Source organism: Rissa tridactyla, chromosome 1, assembly GCF_028500815.1.
Source record: "Rissa tridactyla isolate bRisTri1 chromosome 1, bRisTri1.patW.cur.20221130, whole genome shotgun sequence".
Classification (NCBI taxonomy): Eukaryota; Metazoa; Chordata; class Aves; order Charadriiformes; family Laridae; genus Rissa; species Rissa tridactyla.
This window is the reverse complement of record NC_071466.1, coordinates 191957730-191979467: the sequence shown is the minus strand read 5'-3', so window position 1 is coordinate 191979467 and position 21738 is coordinate 191957730. Positions and strand designations below refer to the sequence as shown.

Below are 21738 nucleotides of genomic sequence, written 5' to 3'. Positions count from 1 at the left end.
TTTTTCACAACTTTGTTATTGTCCAAAAAGAATTTAAATAAAAATGCTGCCTGCCTTTAGAAACGATATTGCAGAAACCGCATGTGCAATTTAGCAGGGCTTTCAGAACAAGGGGGAAAACAGATGCATTGGCAACGCCGCCTGAGCAATAATAAGCATGGCATGAATTCAGAAAGATATTATCAGCCCAAGCAATTAATGAAGCAGCTCTGCCTTTTTATGTGACAACAGAGCAAGTTTAAAGAAAGCCTTATCTGATCTCACGGCTCAGCATGAGATGATATTTGTACCCTACAGCGGGCTGCCCAGGGCACTGCCCATGACAGGCCTGGGTGAGTGTCGAGCCAGGCGCCCTCGGCTGAGGTAAACGGGGGGTGTTATGGGGCAGAAGCGCTGACTGCACCGCGGCCGCGCCAGTGCACGGCTCACCAACCGCTCGGCGCTCACGGCTCGTTATGCCTCTCCTCGGGGGTACAAAGGGCCGTTTTCCCCGGCGCTCAGCAACCCAGGGCACGGGAACCTTAGGGAGCAAAGCTTCCCGACCTCGAAAGGCCGGCAGAGGGCCGGGGGGCCGCCCTCCCCCCGTCCCTCCCCTCACCTGAGACGCTCTGCCGGCTGGAGTCCGCGTCCCCGTTGGCGGCGCTGGCGGCGCTGGGCGCGCTGTTGTCCACCCCGCCCAGCAGGGGGCGCAGGTGGCTCACCGAGACCTGCTCGATGAAGGAGGTGCCGTACTTGCGGAAGTACCACCACTCGAAGATCTGCAACACACAGGCGGCGCGCGCCGCGTCAGCCACCGGCCGTTAACGGCTGCTGCCCCCCGCCACCACCACCTCCTCCCTCAGCATGGCGCCGCCGCCCTGACAGGGACGAGGGGCGAATAGGCAGGCTCCCGCCTCACCCTGAGGGAGGCACCGGGCAGTGTCTTCGCCGCCCGGGGAGCAGCCGGGCCCGCTCGCCGCCACAGCGACCCTCCGGCCGCCCGCCCTCCCTCCCTCCCTCCCTGTGGCGTAGCGAGAGCTTCAATGTGATCCAAGTTCGTGCCGAATCTGGCAAACCGCTTTAAAAAACCTGGTTTACAGGTGAAAAAATCTCAATCTCGTCAGCAAAAAATAATTGTTGGGTTTTTGGTGGGGTTTTTTTTTGTTGTTGTTTGGTTGGTTTGTGGTTGGTTTTTTTTTTACCCAAAGCAGCTTATGTCAAATTATTTCTTTAAAAAAATAAATATTTTTTTTTTTAAATTATTAGGAGTGTTCCTTTAAATTGCCTTCTGGAAAAAGAAAAAAAAACCCACCAACAGAGGAGCCTAGCTCCATCCTGCCCGACATCAGCAATATTTGCCTCATCCCTCCCCAGCTCCCTCTGCACTTGAGGAAAAGCAGGTTTGCTTCTTTTCCCAGTAATGCTTCCAAAGGAATTTTAATATAAAAAATGTTAAAAATACCAAATAAACTCCAGGAAGCTGAATCCTGTTCCTTTAAGGATTTTTCCCCCCCCCCCCCAAACTGAACTGTGTTTTGTTTTGTTTGGCTGACGGGCTGATTCCAAATTAATTTTATTTTCAGGCTTTTGGTTCAGCTAGCAAATCAGAAAAAATTATTATTTACAGAGCTCTACTTGGAAAATCACTCCACAGCCTAAAAGAACCCCTTATAATTGAAATTACATACATAAATATATATTTGTGGTATGTTCACCAACAAATTATTTTCTTGGGTAAGAATACACATATTTCAGGAAACCACATAAATGTGGAAATGACTATTTCATATAAATAGGGAAAAGGTTTTGACTGTAAAAATTGTGAAGGCATGCATGCTTATAATGAGTATGTAAAATGAGTGTATTTTGCAGTTGCACATGAACCATTACCCAAACATCTATATAACAACTGAAACAAAAGCAAATCGAAGGGGTTTTGAAAAATTTGGTAGTACTTTGTAATGTTGATTACACTAGAAATGGTGAATGAATGATCTTTCTATATTACTCAATGTCTCCATGGTTTATGCCAGCGATGAAAGCTTTTACAAAATCTCTACCAAAAAAAAAGGTTATTTATTAATTCTTACTACAACTAGGCACAATTAGCAACAAGTGAAAGGATTGCATTCACATCTTTGACACCATCAGCGCACCATCAAGCAGGTGCTGGTGGGCCAGCCAGGAGCCAGCAGGAGTCTACCTACTGCAGAGAGGTTCAGGCTGGTCTCCACGCTCTCCCTTCCACAATATTTTTTCATTTTTAAGTTCTCTTGAGCTCTTTATATAATTGAACTGACTTCTGCCTCCATGGGGCTGTCTGTAGACAAGCCATACTTTCCCCCCCTCCTCCCCCCTTTAAACTATTCCATATGGGAAAAACAGAAGATAAACCTTCTGGCATAGTAAGAAAATGTTCCTCCAATGGAACATATCCTCCAAAGGATATTCCAAAGCATTCTGCACTGGGGCTTCCCCTAAATTCAGCTGTGTTGTTAAAGCATCTAGAGCATTCATATGGAGGATGCTGACCCTAGCTGCATTGGAATGGAGTGGGAATGTAGCTGGTGGCCACCTGAGGCAAGTTCACAGAAGAGTGCGTGGCAGCCCTGGAGATCACTCAGCCCCCAAAACAATCTAACAGCCCTTCTAGGAGACACCAACAAGGAAGAATGGAACAGTCTGATGAGAAGAAGACAGAAGGGCTATGTGAACACATAAAGGTCACAAGCACTTGGGAAGATAAACAGATGGTCACGGAGAAACCAGAACATAAACACGCCCAGATCTTTGTGAACTCTACGTCCCAGGCAGATCACCAAAAAGTCACACAGCCTGGATAGTTCCTCCTTACATAGGCTCCACAGCACGTTTGTCACTGTACTTGTTCCATCAGCAGCGGCACCCAGGTGGGAATCCCAGGAGGCAGGGACAGAAGGCTGAGGAATATTGCTGAACGCTTGCTCCTCACTGATATACTTTCCCTGGCACGCACCACTGCCTCCAAACACTAGAGATGGTGGACAAGGAGCTGGCACAGGTGAGCCAGCTTTGGTTTTAGCTGATCTCATGCTCTTGGGCACACAACATTTTCAAAGAGAGCATCATAAGCTAAAGCAGGCAGCATGTGGCAAACCAAGAGAGAAAGGCTGTGCTGTAAGATACAGTCACAGATCTGCTGTGAGCATCTGTTTCCGTTTTATCTTTGGAAACTTTGAGGCATGTAGGAACCAAGGCACACAAGCCACAGTTGTACCTGTCCAAGGCCTCAGAGGGAATGGCTGTTAGGAATCAAAGACTGTACTGAGGCAAGGGACACTCTGTAAGGATGTCACTGTAACCTAAGTCAGGGACTGAAGAACAGCTGTCGGACTGGCCGCTCAAAACTCTTGGCAGTTGGAGACCGTATCTAACAAGCTTCATATTTTCTTTAACAGAAGAAACAACCAGATTTTTCAAGATGTGCTAATAAATTCCTGCTCATTATTTCAATCATAATCAGCTTTTAGATAAAAAGCCAGTAAAATCCGGAAAGGGAGAGGGAGCAGCACAAGAGCACGCTTGAGCCCACTTGCCCTGCGCAAATGTATACCAGCTGGAAAACTATCACACTGAATTTCAATGAAACTGAGGGTACAGAAAGAATGTGTACATATATGTGGTCATCACTGCAGTTCAGCTGAGTGACAGGAACTTGCTCTAAGTCTGCCTCCTCAGACTTACAAATACATTAATTACTTTTAAAAATGGCATTGAAACTCGTAAATTGTTTAAGGCAGCTTTGAAAAATAGTTGCAATGTTGAGTCCATCCAGTGCCAGGAAACATCAGCCAGATCTCAATGCATACCGTCTCTTAGAAATTAAAGCCATAAATCATCGTCATAATAAGCCTTTGCTTGCAGTGATTTGTTCAGGGTGTATGAGAAGGTAATCTGTAATCTGGTACTGAAGTCAAAACAATAAATTCTCTTTGCAGAATTTTTGCACCTTTCTCAAACAGTGTCGACTGTTTTGAAACCTCATTGCGATAAATCAAATTTGATTTCTAACTGCACCAGCCACTTCGAAACCAATGTGAAATCAACAAGGCTTTGACAGCTCAGCAGATGAGAGATCATCTGGCAGAATAATAGCTGACTGTAAGGATTAATTACCCATTGAAAGAGATCTGGATCGGAGAGGAAATGAATGCAAAAGATCATTTCATAGAATCATAGAATTGTCAGGGTTGGAAGGGACCTTAAAGATCATCTAGTTCCAACCCTCCTGCCATGGGCAGAGACATCTCCCACTAGGCCAGGCTGCTCAGAGCCCCATCCAGCCTGGCCTTGAACACTTCCAGGGATGGGGCTTCCACCACCTCTCTGGGCAACCTGTGCCAGTGCCTCACCACCCTCATGGTGAAGAACTTCTTCCTAACATCCAATCTGAATCGACCCATCTCTAGTTTTAATCCATTCCCCCTAGTCCTACCATTACCCGACATCCTAAAAAGTCCCGCACCAGCTTTCTTGTAGGCCCCCTTAACATACTGGTAGGCCACTATAAGGTCTCCTCGGAGCCTTCTTTTCTCCAGACTGAACAACCCCAACTCTCTCAGTCTGTCCTCATAGGAGAGGTGCTCCAGCCCTCTGAGCATCCTCGTGACCCTTCTCTGGACACATTCCAGCACGTCCATATCTCTCTTGTAGTAGGGGCTCCAGAATTGGACACAGTACTCCAGGTGGGGTCTCATGAGAGTGGAATAGAGGGGGAGACCTGCTGGCCATGCTTCTGCTACAGCCCAGGATATGATTGGCTTTATGGGCTGCTAGTGCACACTGACGGCTCATGTTGAGCCTCTCATCCACCAGCACCCCCAAGTCCTTTTCTTCAGGGCTGCTCTCAGGGCAGTCACTGCCCAGCCTATATCGGTGCTTGGGATTGCCCCGACCCAGATGGAGGACCCTGCATGTGGTCTTGTTGAACTTCATGGGGTTGGCGTGGGCCCACCTCTCCAGCCTGTCAAGGTCCCTCTGGATGGCATCCCTTCCCTTCAGCGTGTCAGCCGCCCCACACAGCTTGGTGTCGTCAGCAAACTTGCTGAGGGTGCACTCTATGCCACTGTCCATGTCGCTGACGAAGGTGTTAAACAAGACCGGTCCCAGTACTGATCCTTGAGGGACTCCACTTGTCACTGGCCTCCACTTGGACATGGACCCATTAACAGCCACTCTTTGGGTGCGGCCGTCAAGCCAGTTCTTTATCCACTGAACTGTCCATCCATCAAACCCATATTTTATCAGCTTGGAGACCAGGATGTCATGCAGGACAGTGTCAAAGGCTTTGCTCAGGTCCAGGCTCAGTTGTTCTCCCCTTGTCTATTGATGTTGTGACCTTCTCATAGAAGGCCACCAGGTTTGTCAGGCACGATTTGCCCTTGGTGAAGCCATGTTGATTGTACCAAATCACCTCTTCATTATTCTTCTGCCAATAACATAATAATTTCTGCACCACCTCTGAAAGAAAAGGTCACCTCATTTCTGTCATATACATACAGTGGGAGGGGAGCTCATCTTCCCAGACCTTGTCCCCTTCACAGCAGTGGCAAACTTCTCTGGATTCTTCCTAGTTGGTGTCTGTGCTTTCAAATCAGAACAGGATCAAACATCTCCAAACCCTCAAGGGATCTTTGAAACCATTATGTTCACAAAGGCCAAGTTAAAACCCTGTTCTGAACATTTCCACCTTTGTGTGTTTAGAAATCCAAATCTAAAATTTTTATTTTTTAATCGGGTATGGGTAATGCTTAATGTAAGAGCATTTGATTTTGGAAAACCCTTATTGATGATTTCTAGAAATGCAGGGCTATGAAAAAAAATCTGTAGGTGACAAATATATTTGGATTAAGTGAGAGCTGGTTAATCACTCATAAGTCTTCTTAATGCATTTCAGATACTTGGTCTTTTTTTGGTTTTGTTGGTCTGGGCAGGTACTTCTCTTCCCCTGTGCAATGAAAACATAACAGTCATCCTCTTTCTTATCTCTGCTCTCACATACAGACAATCCCGGATCGTTTTATTTCTCTGTGTAGCAACACATCTCTTCTGCATCACTTGGATATCTGATCTTCCCGCCTGGTTTTTCAGAACAGATATTCCATCATAAATACATCATTTCACAAGGGGTGGTTTTGATGGTGGTTCTCACTGGACCAAGTAGTGATGTCTATCAGCAGTCTGAATTACGCTTTCCTGTTTATCGTATCTGAGACAGGCATCCTCTCTTACAGCAAACACTCTGTAGTCCTCTCCTAGTGCGTGTGTATTGAGGCTTCAACAGAAGTAGTAAAGGATTTTGTTTGCTAGCAACTTCCACAGCTCAGAGTTCTCATTCAGCCTTGTAATGAGGCTTCCAGGTCTCAGAGGGGTAAGATTTGGAGTACTCTTCTAATATGAGGGGTGGTAACAACCAATATAATGGATTTAAATGAAAGTTACCCTCTTGAGGAACAGGATAATGACAGCAGAACTTGATTCAATGGTTAAGCCTATTTGATAAACAACACGGGACGACAGCACAGGTTTGGCTGGCTCAGTCATCCGTGCTGTTTGTTTGCTAGCACGCTGCCCGGCCTCTGCCAACTCTCCCAGGTAATGACTGGACATCTAATGGGGATGTCAGCCCAGGGGCTGTTTCCAGTAGACAGTATGGAAAAGATCATCCTGTTTTGGGGAGGCAAGAGTGTTTATCCATATGGATGTGACTATACAATGCCACTTGCCTTAGGACAAAGCAAGCCCCTGGTCTGTTTTATTTAGCTGTTAGGGGTAGCCAGTGACTCAAACAGATCCTCCAGTCCTGCCCAGCTTGGTTCTAAGAAACAGTACGCGGTACGCCTCTGACCATGCTCTCAGTGTTTCATTCTTGAAGGCTATCCAGCTCCATTCCTTCTGGATGAAATCCACATATTTAGCATCATCTTAGATTCTGCTCCTGGTTACTGCCCACTTATCTTATCTCAAGGAGTCAGCATGAGAAGATACACACAGTGCTAACGAGCGGCTTATTCAAAACAGCTATTTACTTACACTTCATCTACCTCTGGAAATACAGAAATGGGAAAGAAAATAATATATTGCCTGGACTAAGTATAGTACTTCTCTCAACACTGGGTAGAACCCAGCTACTTATGATACCTTTCTCTCATCTGAGGACTCAGTTATAGCCTGCCTTCCTACAGACCCTTCCTCTGTCATCTGCTCCTTGGCAAGTGTTTCTAGTTTCTTAGGAACTCCCTACAAGGATTCTGCCCTCCCTGACCTGTCAGCCTCCGTTGAGCAGAGCAGAAACTTTGAACAATTACCACGTATCACTTTTCAGCCACCAAAGATTGTCCCTGCACAACTGTCAGACTTGCCTGGAGTGTGTGGGAAAACCCAGAACTCAGTCACCCTTCTGCCCCTCTGCAGCAAAGGTAACAAAACAAGCAGAAGAACAATTAATACCTACAGAAAGTAAGAGAGGTCCCTTCTGTGTTATTTCAGGTGCTCTCTCAGACTTCCTGTACTAGCACTATTGGCTGCAAAAGGCTGGGACTCTCACATACTAAACACATATTCAGGTAGTTGCAGACAGCCCAGCTGCTCGGCACTAGCTACTGTGTACACTCAGCACTCATGATCCACCTCTGTAGACTGGCTTTCTAATTCTTATCTTTGAAAGATGTGGTATTTGTCCATTGTAGAATGTTTCTTATCGTGAAGCAGAAAACTCTTATTATTGTCCTAAGCTCTGAAGGAGAATAACGAGGCATTCTTGGTGGAGATTCAAGATCGGGGCTCACTTCTGCCTGTGCTTTGTTAGAACTGATATTCTATCAGTTTGCAGTGCAAATGCCACCCACATTTGCTAACTAACTTTCACTCTGGCAATAACTGTATGTTAAATACGTAGCCTTATTTAGAAATCTTAGTGGCATTTACATAGTTCCAGTTCACAGCTTTTACTGGACGTCAGTTGTGTTTCATGACAGTTTTATTACCCTACCTGCGGAAAAGCTTAGCCTCTCAGACACGGAATACAATACAGCTCATTGTATTCTGTGAGACAGAACCCTGTTTTTTACTGGATTAAAAGTAACTGTGGCCAAACCAAGTTTCCAATACAATATTTCTAATGCAGCTTGGGACTTAATTTGGTTCCTCTTTTTGATCCCTAAAATAGTGCAGGAATGAATTAAATATATGCTAAATTGTTCATTTAAAACTAATGATTGAATTGAATGAATTAAATGCTTTCCTGAATGAATTAAGTATGAATTAAATTAATTTTTTCCAATTTAAATTATGTGCTGTAGTCAAATAATTATTAAGGAGAATGCTTGAGACAGAAAGTCTTTTCTGTATGGTTCTGAGCTATCGTGAAAAGAAACAAGGTCTGAAATCCTTGCTTCATTTAAGTTACATTGCCTACAGCAAGGCCAGAATTTTACCTAAAGAATGAAAACAAAGTAAGAGATAAAATAAGACAGGAGAGTAGTGTTTTGCAAAGGAGTTCACATAGCATGCAGCTGCCCAAAGCTGAAATCTGGAGAGTCACTGTTTCATGACCCGAACATAGGAAAAGCGTTCACTTTCCCATCGGTTACCACACTTCTGAAATGATGGAATTTTCCATCATTTCATAACCTGCAGTGCTGTGATTTCTCCTTCTGATTAGGAATTGCAGCCAACTGATAATGGAAAGAAATCTGCCAGACCATATGGTGGAAAATTCCAAGGAATATTAGTACATGTAGTCTGAAAAATACCCCAGCGATGTAGATCAAGGGAACATTTATTTTATAGAAGAGTTTCACTTAATACCACTAGCAGGACTAAGAATCCTTTAGAACTGCAGATGCTGTGCAGTGTGACAGGTAAGTGGGTGGTAATGCAGGCAATTCAGCATGTTACAGGGCCACTGGTAAACAGCAAGATTATTAAGAAATAATTAAGCTGAAGCGCAATTGGGCTAAGTGGCTAGCACTACCTCACTAGAACTTACTCAGCTGTTATTTCCTGATGCATGGTCTGTTCAACTTGCAGTTTCTTCTTTCCATGACCATGTCTGCTGAGATCCTTTTCCATCATCCAATTTACAGACCACACGTTCCTCTCAGCACAGACACTGGTCCCTACAGTCTAGGGTTCCTGGTTGTTACCTGCCTGGCCTATATATCTTTTGCACATTTAGGATGGTGACATGTGAACACCAGACAACAACTGATAGCAGTAGTGAAGGTCCACAAAAAAGGCTTTCAATCTTTTTTCAGTCTGCATCTACACCCACATCACCTCACTGTTCCTTCAACTTGTTTGTAATCGACTTTGTCATACAGGATTTGGTGAATTTCTTTGGTTAATCTCTTCTTGGAAGGCTTCTATTGGTGCCCTTTTCCCCTTTCTTCATATCACAGTCTTGAATACCCCTTGCCACTTCCTTCCTGCACTTTCCATCAAAGTACAGCACTTAGAAATTTCTTGCTCACAAGTCTCCTACTGAGCACATTCCTCAGAAATTGCCTTCGTGACCACAGTACAAAACGTACCTACATTTGCAGTCATGCTATACACAGAATTTAGTTACAGACAATTGAGTCTCTCTTTAGGGGTTTTGTTCCTGTTTGATTCTGCAAGGTAGGGCACAGACTGTCTTTTTCTTGCCACCTCCTCCTGCTGTCTTCGGTCTCCAACAAAAAATATGGAATCGTGCCTGTGGAACCCATGTATTTCTCTCATTCCTTTTAATCTTGGCGGTGGGGCCTGGCCTTTTGAATGTTTCTTCTTTCTGAGTGACAGTACTGAATGTAACATTCAGTATTTTCCTCCCATGCATTTGAGTGAGCTGTGCTGAACTGCATCCAAGTCTTACAGGTCTGGCTTCTGTTCATATTCTGAAAGATCTGCTGATGTCTCTGGAGCCCTGTCCTGTGCTTTGGAGCTCAACCCATACAAGGATGATGAATGCCCAAGGTGCAGACATTAAGTAATTGCCTTCTGCTATGAGGAAACCCCAGAGCAAGGCACAGCAGCAGTGCACCTGATACTTTACACCTGAAATCATCTAAGTGACGAGAGTCTCACAGGCATTCAGGAGTCAAGGATGCCATTTCTTTGTCTACATCAGCTACAGGCCCTGTGGAAAATGAGAGGTGCGGATATCCTACACCAAACTGGTACAGTTTAGTTAGGATCCTAGTTGCTTTCAGGTTTCTCTGAGGTCAGTAGATCCGAGGTGATGTGAACCAGCACCTAGCCATCTCTCTCTCTTCCCTCTTACCACTGTGGTAACTACACTCCTAAAAATTGGTCTTATTGGTCCCCCTATTATCTGTCTAGTTTGGTATGGTGAGGGAAGGTCTGCAGCTTGTATCCATCAGATTTTAAAAGCATACCACTTGGTTTTAGACAAAGGACCTAAGACTGGTTGAACAAACAGAACTAAAACAAAGACAACATTTCCCTGAGGAGGGGAAGTGGAGAGGGAGCTGCTGAGCTCTTCTCCCTGGTATCCAGTGATAGGGCACGTGGGAATGGTTCAAAGCTGTGCCAAGGGAAGTTTAGACTGGACACTGGGAAGCATTTCTTTACTGAGAGGGTGGTGAAACACTGGAACAGGCTTCCTAGAGAGGTGGTTGATGCCCCAAGCCTGTCAGTGTTTAAGAGGCGTTTGGACAACGGCCTTAATAACATGCTTTAATTTGGTCAGCCCTGAGGTGGTCAGGCAGTTGGAATAGATGATCACTGTAGGTCCTTTCCAACTAAGATATTCTATCCTATCCTATCCTATCCTATCCTATCCTATCCTATCCTATCCTATCCATTTGTGTAAGTAAAAAACCAGCTCTCAGCAGTGAGGAAACAGAAGAGCCCAGTATAAGCATAATAACCTAAGTACACCATGCAGATTCTTAGATTGTTTGCCTCCATTTGTTGGAGATAAAATAATGCCACTGTGATGGCATTATGATTCACTCCACTGCATCGATTTGCACAACGAAGCCCTCAGGGATTACATATGGGAGGAGGGATTATTAAATGGTTTAAAAATACTCTTCAGACCTTTAAGCGAATAGGCCAATATGTATTGAAAAAGATTTTAAAAGTGAAGATCTGAAATAATTATCCCTTGGAATCCTGGCACCAGAACTCGGTTCATTGCTAATATTCTGATCGCTGTTTCCCTATTAAGTCCTGCCGTAACGTTCTAAAAGGACCACGCCAAGCTGAGATAGTTGGTACCTCTCCTCCTCTTATTCTTACTGTCCTTTTTATTTCTGTAGTATTTGTTGATGGAAACACTTAACATGCAGACGCTTGTTATGAATTACTATTGGGTTGTTAGGGGGGCACATTGTCCTTCAGGACTTTTTTTCTTCAAAGACACATAGCACTGAAGCATTTTCTTTCTTTTATCTTTTTTCCCCACATAAAAGGAAGTACAAATGAAGAAATACAACATTTATGTACTGCAGAAATGTAAGTTTAAGGAAAAATAAACAACACCTATTAATCTGGATAAAGTCTGAAATCCCATTCTGGATAACAAAATCAATTTGTAAAGTGGTATTAATATATCTAGTACTTACCAAAATAAGTCCCGAGATTAATGATGAAGTGCCTGTCAGGGCAACATAGAACTTGGGGGTTAATGTGTTCAAAAACATACTCACTGAAAAAGAAGAGAGAGGAAGCCATGAGTACAAGAGCAGGACATGTTCTCCACATGTGTCCCCTCCTCCCCCAGCTGCTTTCCAACTTCAGATAAGTTATTACCTTAATTCTGATAAAAAACACAGTTTAAAGAACATCCTGTTCCATCTGCCTAACATGTGATAAAGCAGAGCATTAGACTGCCACATGCAGAATTTTGTTTTCACAACAGAGTCAATCACAAGGCATTGGAAAACAGTTACACGCACATTTGGGTCTTTTCCTATTCCAGTCAGTGCTCCACTGACACCGAGTTCAGTATTCCCCATGGTATCTGCCTTTGCTACTCCATTGCAGTTAGAAATCTTAGGGGTTAATCTCAATGTCTTGCATTCAACATTGTCTCAATGTCCTGTATGATCTTGGTGAAACTATCTGGACAAATTTTTAAAAGCCTTTTACTTCTCATTACTTTGGTTCTCACTTATAAAGTAGGAGATAATAGCATTTCCCTAAGTCATTCCACTGCATTAAATTTGGTGAACCACTCAGCATGACAATAGCGAAAAAATGCATAAAACAGATTAGCAAAAGACCTAACTGGCTTCCTGATAATTAGGGGTGAAAATCACGATAGCTGTCCAGATTATCTGAAATCTAGTGCAGAAGCAAAGCCAGCCAAGCTGCAAGGAATGTCAATTCCATCTGTATGGGCTTCTGGAAATTCAAAGGGCTTTTCTAGTCATACCACATTTTGGAAGCTGCTGAGAGAATCACCAGGTAGTTGTGCTCAGCCCCCATAGAAAATCCCTCTGGCCTTAAGAGAATAAAATAATCTTTTTATAGGTTTTGGATCACTCTACAGGAACTACTAGACATAACTGCAGCTTTTCCACTAGATTCTAGATGTTTAAAGAAAACTCTCAACTTCCTATCACCTCTGTCTTCCACAAATGAAAACATTCTCTATTAAACTACATGGAGGGGTAGAATATCTTCTGTAAGAAAAAAAGACTGGTCTCACCCTTAACCAGTGCCAAAGTATTTCTCACACATATATACATATATGTATATACACGCATATGTATTTGTATTTCTACATGCATCCACTACTGAAGAGGGAACTGACAATAGTTAGCGGATAAATTTAAAAGGCTTGTAGCAGACTACCAGTCAGTCATTAAAAAACGCTGATAAAAGACCTGGATATGTAGGTGGGAGGCCCTCATTTCATTCTGTTCCCTTTAGAAATGACACTTACTGAAATTAAATAATATGAAGCCAAAAAAATGAGAAGAAAACAACAGCGGGATACAAATCATCAAACATATGATTAATTTCCCATGACCAGTAAAACAGAAAATTGTTTTCCAGAAGTGCATCACTAAAAGAGATAGAAACTCTGCAATTCAGCTACTTTGTTTGGGCTTTGGCTTCATATTTTCTCTATTTTTTTCTTGAAAAAGCCATAAACTGTTAAAATGGAATGTCATTTTCTGCTCCACTGGCGTGGCATCAAGCACCAGGCTGATATAGTAAAGAATTAGTTTGTTAGTTTTTAATTCCATCGTATGTTTTCTTTCACAAATGAGTTGCATGCCAGATTCTCTGCTTGTGTAAATCAGTGTAACATCCCCAATTTTACTGTGTGCAACACAGCTACACTGATTTATGCTGGCTCTGGATCAATAGTTGGGATTTTCCCACATCTTATTTCTTTTTTTTTCTGTTCCCATTCTTTCTTTCTTTCTTTTCTTTTTTAATGTCTAATACAAGCTGACTTTGAAATAGTAGTCCCTGCCCCAATACCTGTTAAGAAGGAAGAGGAATGGAGAGACTGAAATAGCTTTGGCTTCTGCCAACCACCATGAGTCCTTTAGAAGAAACATTCCACATTCTGGAATGCAAACATAAGCCAGAGACATAATCAAACTGTGTCACTGGGGAAATTTCAGACTGCCAGTGAAATTACTTCCTCTGCTTAGGTCAGGATATTCCTGAGAGAGAATACGCTATGATGGGATATAGATGTCCATGTCCCCCATGTAGCACAGTGCTGCTGCAGTGCCAAAAATAACATGAAAAGCCAGGCAGCAGGAGACTTTACAGAAGTGCTTTCTCTTCCATTCCTCCGCCATAGCTTCACAGGTCACGGAATGCTGGAATTTTTCCTATTAAACTGGAAAAAATTTCCCATTACCCTGGAGGAAATTGAATTTCCAAAGTTGTGAAGCCACCTAAGCCTCCAGTGTTTCAGAAGATTCCACATGAGGATATCCATTGAATAAGGATATAGTCTATTTGCATTGAATTCCTATTGCATGTTTCACTAAGAAATGCTGCAAAGAGAACAGTTTCTTAAGCAGTGACGAGATACTCGCTCACCGTTACTGACTGCCATCAATAAAATTTGCTTTGGGAAATGCATGCCCCTTTGGAAGAGTCCTCTCAACAAATTAGCTCCATGGAGCTCATCAATGGAGTAGAATGAATGAGGGTCTTAAAAAATCCTTCTGGCCTTTCTCTGTCACTGCTTTTTTACAAGCAATGTATACTGATTTACAGACAAACCCTCAGATCTGAATGGAGATAGATAGGATTTTTTTTATCTGTCATTTGCACCAGTGTTACTGCTTTCTTCTTTGCTTGCATGTAAACTGGTGCTCCTTTATGCTTTTTACTATGGGCTGCTACAATTCTTCACTTCTACAGCTTAGTTATGGGAATGGGCAAGGTGAACATGTACGACACTGGATGCTTTTAGATTGTATGGGCCAGACTTCCAGGTAACTGGAATAGTTCAGTTGATTTGCTACAGCTGCACTCAGCTACCAGAGCTGCTTATCTGGACTGTATCTCCCTAATCCTTTTGCCATTCTTCTTCCCACTCATTAAATAGAAGAATCTTCTGTTCCATTATGAAAACTATCAACTTCTGCCAATTATTAACTACCCTCCCAGTCCCTTTGTCTCCATAAATATTAACAAAAGCAAACAATTTCTAATAAGAAACATATTAACAATAAAGCTAAGCACCGGAAGATCTGTGGTCAGACTATTTTTATTCTAAAGTCAATGAGAATTCAGTCATTGTTTCAGTGGATGCTACATCAAGGCCTAGTTCTCATAATATTAATCCCCAAAGTAAAAATCAACCCACTTTTGGGTTATCTGATATATATGATAATCCAAAAGGGAGAATTTCTTTACAGTCTGCATCCTGACACTGCAGAAATCACTATCATATCCAATGTCTCTGTCCTGTAGTGGACTCAGGTTTCCTTCAGTGTGTTGCACTAAACTAGAGCCATTAGATAATGCTGAATGTCCATCTGCCTAAATCTGGATAGTAATATTTTTCTTCTCTATTTTTTTCGGTTTGATGAAGTAGCAGGATTGAGGAGCAGAGAGAAGATTTCTGAGAAATGAGAGTTGATGACACCGTCAGAAGATGACTGCAGGGTAAAGAAGCCAAGTAGAATCACCAGCAAAAGGTGGTACTGGATGTCCTTTATTCTGAATCATAACATGCCGGTGTATGCCTAATTATTTCTGTCCACAAAGGCAAGATGGTGCAGTTATTCAGCTTGGAGTATCATCTCTTGTCTGTAGCTTGGTAGGACTTAAAAAGGGCAACTAATGAGTATTCAAGAAAGAAACTTGCCTGGTGTTCCTGCAGTGCCAACTCATTTGAAATTACTGTCAAACCCCAATTATCTCCACAGGGTTTTGACGATGAATGATTTATTTTAGGTGTGTTATTAGAGATGATGGAATACAGTACAGCCTGTTGGTGTTTTTTTAAAAGAAAACCAGCATGACCTATAAATGCTGTCTAAACAAGCCAAGCGTGTGTGCTTACGAGAGACTCCTGGCCTTAAAAATACCCACCCCCCTCTTTCTTTCCTTGTCTTTATTGCTTTCATTTTAATCATGCTTGAGTCATCCAGAATAAGGCACTATTTACATTTCCAAAGGTGCCTAAGTTACAATGGTAAATCATTTCATCCTATTGTATAATATTGAGGGAAGGACTGTTATTTCATTGTTAACTGTGCATGCTCACAGAGATGAATTTACATCCTATTCAATTCACAGCAGACAAGCTGAAAAAGCACACAAGTCATACCTAATATTCCCTGTTGAGGCTAATCAAAAGAGGTGATTGAAATGTTCTTGAAAGCTGATGCCATTTCATTCCTGTTATATATGTTATTTGTTGCCAATACTCATGATTCATTCTGAACATGGGAATAAACAACAGAGGAAAATCCAGATATTTTTCAAGCAACAAAATCCTTGCCTCATGTAAAATGTATCACTCAAGGTGATAAAACACTGTGTTGCTTTACAAATACTGGGGTTAAACTGCTCAAAGTATCAACCTGCTGCTGTATCAGTTAATTACATTAGAAGATCATTAGGGGAGGGAGCACTGCAAACTGCCTACTGTTCCCATGTGTGTATCTACTAAAACAATAGCCCCATTACCTACTTCTGAATGGGAGGCTATGTAGCTTGCACAGTAGGGTGCAAATAAAAATTTAATAGCAATGTTACATAAATCATATGCACAAACAGATCAAGCAAAGACAGGACTGCATCATTTATGATACTTCTAAGAGGAAAAATAATTCCCCGAACAGAATGCTATCTTAAAATACAGGTAAAATTAAATATGTATCAATAACTCAGTATAAATAAAAAGATGCACTGCAGACCTAGAATTAAAGATCAAACATAAACAATCCAAATATATTGAAATACACACAAAGGCGCAGCTCTTTTTGTGCCAGTATCTCTGGGCTCCTAAGTGAGACAAGGTTTCTGGGTGCAGTAGTAACTTTCATAAAAACGAATAGCCAGAAAACGTAGACAAGCTTATAGTCACAGAGTCCTTCTAGTGCATTACTGGTCCTTAAGTTATCATGGCTAAAATATCTGTATCCCTAAGAAATTTCGCTGCATGTTCTGTTTCTACCCTCCATAATATTTTCTTGGTGAGCAGACCAATGCAAATTCTTGTAACACCAGTGCCAAGAACCCAAATCCTTTAGACAAGCGACAAGCTAAGAAACCTGTGGTTGAAGACCTTTGACACAGCAATTCAGCTTCTTTTCACTGCAACTATCCATTCAAGCTGGTGTTCAAACACAGTACAGAGGATGGGGCAGTAACTGCCTTATTTCACAGGGGCCTGCCTCAGCACGGATTAATGCAGCCCCCTGATTCAAAGTAGTTGCAGCAGCGGAGAACTCTTCCACCAAAGTGTCAACAAAGAGGACAAATTATAGTTCAATAAACTTACTTTAATAAATGTATAACATTCCTCTCTCTGAGTACGAAGCACTGCATACTCTTGACTTTAATTGAACTATTTATACATAACCTTTTTGAACTCTCAACCCATCCTTCATAAGAATATTAACTTAATACACTTTTGGGAAAACACGCTAGTGTCAGGTTGAATTATGCATTATATACTATGATGGCTTCCAGCTCAATATAAATACAAACCCCACCAGATTTAAAGCTAGCATGGGGTATTGTCTCAGAAAAAAAATAAAATTTCCCAGGATTTTCCCTGGGAAACTACCAAGATGTTTTTTTAACTTCTTCAGACTACTTGGAGAAATTACCAAAGAAGTAAGCATTCAAAAGTTGAAGAATGCTGGAGAGTTTCATTTTCACTTGTTACAAATGCCATGCAATTTCCTTCTATAAGGCCTTTGTGTACCTCTGTTTTCAAAGCTTGAAAAAAATTGTCACTCAAAACCAAACACATGGCCATTCCAGGCAGAAACAGCCGGTGTCTCTGTGCTGTGCACAAGGAAATCCAGATGCCCACTCACTTTGTTCAACCACCTACTCTTGTCCTGAAGGCATGGGGCTGAATGAGAGTCACATTCAGACGTCTGAAGCCCAAGCTAATGGCCAGCAGTCATCTATTGCTCTCAGCAAATGCTGGATCAGAGCCCAGGTGAGAGAAAATGGTGATTTGCCAAAAGCGACCTATTACTTCAGATAAACAATGAACTCCGATTAACTACACACACTTGCGCGTAATTGAAGTACTGCCCTTACAGATATTTCTAATTAGTGAAATACAACTTTCTGGACTGAAGACCACCACACTCCCTCTTCCATGTTTCCACATCTTAAATGTAGGTTTTTCTCTTTCAACAGAATGCCTTTACCACAATAAAAAGGGAGACCGAGTAGGGATGGTCTGTTCTGGAGAGAAGCTGGGTGTCATGGGAGAGGCTTCCAGCCACAAAGCACAGCCCAAAGAGAAGAAAGAGCAGAAGGCAATAATACAGTACCAGTTCCAAGTCAAAAACATTCAAGTTCATTTACTTATAACTGAAAAATAAAGAGTTTTGAAGGTTGCAGATGACGGCAATAACATTCTCTCCACTTTGTGACCCAGTGGCCCGCTGAGCAAATTATATGCAGCACAGAAGACTGAAGCAAAATTCAGTCTATCTTCTCCCAAACAACCCTGCCTGAGGATTGCCAGCAAATCAATTTAATCATTCTCCTCAACATTTTAACGCATTGAATACCTGAAAACCAGTGACACAATGATCAGTGCTGGCCTGCTTTTCAACACCAGGTCTATAGTCATGTTATAAGGTCAAAAGTTAACAGACCGGTCAAAATTCTGGCTCAGTCCTAGGGGGAATTAGTCTGTGCAGGTTCTGGAGCTTTTGAGGTTTACGTGAATATACTGTGTCCTTCAGAGTGCCTTAAGTATTCAGCCTGTTAAGACATCAAGATTGCTCATCCCCACTGAGAAAATACACAAGGAAACATAACTGATAAGAGACAAGAGCCATCACAGAACTGAGGGCAGAAGGACATACAGGTGAATCAAGGAAACCAGATCTGGAAGACAAAAACCACTTAGACGCTACTGCGACTCCAGAAAGGGAAAAGAAAAGAAAACCAGATTAGAGATAGACAAGTATAATACAGAGATGAGTTAAAAGAAATGGAATGTCAACAAAAATTAATATGCGTAGAAAGAAGAAGTTAGAAACAAGAACAGCAAAAGCAAAAAAGACACAGAAGAACTGACACATGCAACATGAATGTAAATAAAGGCTATTTTTACTTTAGCAAAAGATGGTTTGCGATTCAGAACTATCTTTTCACTGGGAGAAATAAGACTGCCAACACTAACAACTGTGGTCATTTAGGAAGAGATACTGTCAGCAAGTTATTCCTTGGTATCAAATACACTCCAAAGCCTTGTCTCACAAACTAAGGCACTTAACACAAGATGCTACTAACGATTCCCATTCCCAAATATGTTTTCCCAGAATGTCCTGCTAAGGTCAGCTGTGACACTTTCTCCCAGGAACAGACAGGCTGGACATGTGGGCAGAGGATGCCCTATACCCACACCAAGAAAAACATTCTCTCTTGTGAATTTAAATACCAAAAACCAACTCAGGATAGCTAGACTCAAGCACAGCATGTTGCTATGCCATTTTTCTGAGATCACGAACTCCCTACCTTATGGATTTGGGGAGAATAAAAGTATGGAGAAAAAAAGATCAACTTTGCCCCAAGAAAGCAGCTATTATAATGCAAATTTGCTGCCATATACTTGCCCCTGCCAAGAGACAGGGACATTTCCTCTTGCTTTCACAATGCAGTGGTGACATGAGTTAATTATACAGCTCCTGTTAATTGCACAGCATGCTGCACGAACACCAAGATTTGCTAATATATTGGCATAAAAAAAAAGTTTAAAAAAACCACAAAACAAACAAAAAAACCCCCACAGCATTTCCATTTAAAGAAAATGAGGGAGAAAGCATTTCCTAGGACTTTACAGCCCTTAGCTGTCAGGGATTGAACTACTGTGCATTTCTTTATGACCATCGCAGTGTGCTAATGCTAAAAGCAGACTGCTGGTATTAATAATGTACAAGTGGAGGGAGGAACTGGGCCAAATAAGAATGAGGCACGTAGGATGGGCAATGACGTATTGAGTAGAGATATTAATATCTGGATTTTTAGAGATGGGGATGTGTAAAATCGGGTTGTTGCTTGGTTCTTAGTCAAATTCTCTTGCAACACTTTCAACCTCAATTCTTCTAAAATCAGGTTGCTTGCAAATTGATTTGAAATATTGTCGTTATACGCATCTCCCCTGCAGATTTTAAAGCTTGAAGAAACATATGAGTCCTTGTCTTAATTTTTACTTCAGTGTTGCACTGCATGAGGAAGCACGCTCTCAGATTTGTGATGGGGGATTTCCTTCACTCTGCAATGCTACAAGGTGTCTTTGTAAGCAGAACCAGTCCAAATATTGCAGAAAGCACCTTCATACTTAGCTTGTGGTTTCCTTTTCTAATCACACACATACCACTGTGTGTGTACCGGCAATTTCCCCAACAGAAAAGCGGGGGAAATCCTGATGTGATGCTACAGTCAAGTGAGGATGCGTTCCCCGATGGTCTCGCATGTGACTGCAGAGTATCACTGTGTATAGAGATCTTCTACCTTCTTTTAGATACACACTTGTAAGAGAAAGCAGGCGTACACTGACCTCTTCAAAGTATAGCTGTTGCAGTTTGTCAAGTAGATGATTTTAAGACTTTTAAGTCTTCAATTTAAGGCAAACAGCAATTGGGCTCTACTGAAAATCAACAGTAAGGTATTTCATTGCAAAATGTACCTAAGCACTGCAACAAAATTACGTTATTTTCCACTCTGCACCCCAAAGTGTTCAAACAAATGCATATTTTAAAATTATTCTTAACATCAACTAATCATTCATGCAACTGAACGGATGAAGCGTTATCCAGTTTGCACAGGCACTGTTTGTGAAGTCAAACCTACCTGTTACCTTAAATGTTGCTTATTCTGAGGCATTACAGAGATTTATGTGGTTTAGCCTTTCAAAGCTGTATTAAAACAAAAGCCTATTACTAAACCTCATTATCTGGAGTCATTTAAGACAATTAATGGCTTTTGTTCCAAGTGCCAGATCAGCACAGTTCTCTCAATGGAACAGGGTAAATTTTGCCCTCTTCTTTCATGCAACACTCAGGGAGGTAACAGCTCCATTAAGTCTTTTTGATTTTGGTTCATTAGCTGTCTAAAGAATACCCTAAACTGAAAGTTTGCCACAATGATTAATTCCAGTGCCACAGATAACAAAGGCTAATCTACTCTAGAGAGACAAATCACGCAAAGAGTTTTCACCAGCTACTGGCATTCCACAAAGGAGAAAATATCCCATGGGTTCCCATTATCCGGGAACCTCTCTCGAAGGAGCTATTCCCATGCTAAAACAAAAAGCAGCACATGAACAAAGCCCCCTCAGCTGCCCTGCACCCTCCTTTTGTACCTCCTTTTGTTGAAGGCAGCATCTGACATGATCTCTAAACCTGCAGACAGGAGCAGTGCTACATCTTCCATCCTTGCTTGTGTGTTGCATTCATAGGCATACAAAGATGAGGATCATCATGTTTTGTGCATCCAAAAAAACAGTCCCAGCGATTAAAAAAATTCAGAAAATACATCTGAAATTTGCCTCTTACTACTTTTCAGATTATTTTTTTTTAATTCTGGAGAAATATTCTATTCCAAGACATTTCTGTTCTAACCTTGATAGCTTCACTTTATATAGCACATCTATTTTGAGAGTCTCTAAGATGCTGATCTCTTCGCATGCAAGAAATTGCAAGGTGCTTCTTGGAATAGAGGTGACTGGAAAACATTTTCATAATTAGAGCCAGAAACCTCATGAAAACTCTCCAGAGATCTACAATAGCTAATAACATTATCCTGTCATTGAAAACTCATCTATGCTTCCTACTTACAAAATCAATAGCGTGTTCATTCCATTTTTCTCCTATGAGAAATTTCTACCTATGATGAACTTCTATATGCGGCAGGGATTTTTTCCCAGTAATTGATGGCCTAGGTAATGTGGCACAAAAAGAAGGGAAAAATGAATTTTCCATCGAGTGTGATTCATTATTCTTATGTATCTAATAATCAACTTTCCCCTTCAAAGCATTCTTAAAGGTGAGTGACTCACACAGCAATTGTACCAAATGG

General features: G+C 41.9%; 1 protein-coding gene across 6 annotated transcripts in view; it reads right to left on the bottom strand.

Moving 5' to 3' along the window:
* The window catches only part of ST7 (suppression of tumorigenicity 7), a 152173-nt gene that overhangs the window by 59957 nt on the left and 70478 nt on the right, over positions 1-21738 (bottom strand). For all 6 annotated transcript variants that reach the window (XM_054188787.1, XM_054188785.1, XM_054188783.1 and 3 more), the window contains 2 exons: positions 11592-11674; positions 599-758 (listed from right to left, as the gene is read on the bottom strand). In XM_054188787.1, coding sequence (XP_054044762.1) covers positions 599-758; positions 11592-11669 — 238 coding nt within the window. In that variant the 5' untranslated portion in view covers positions 11670-11674. The remainder of the gene's footprint in view (positions 1-598; positions 759-11591; positions 11675-21738) is intronic.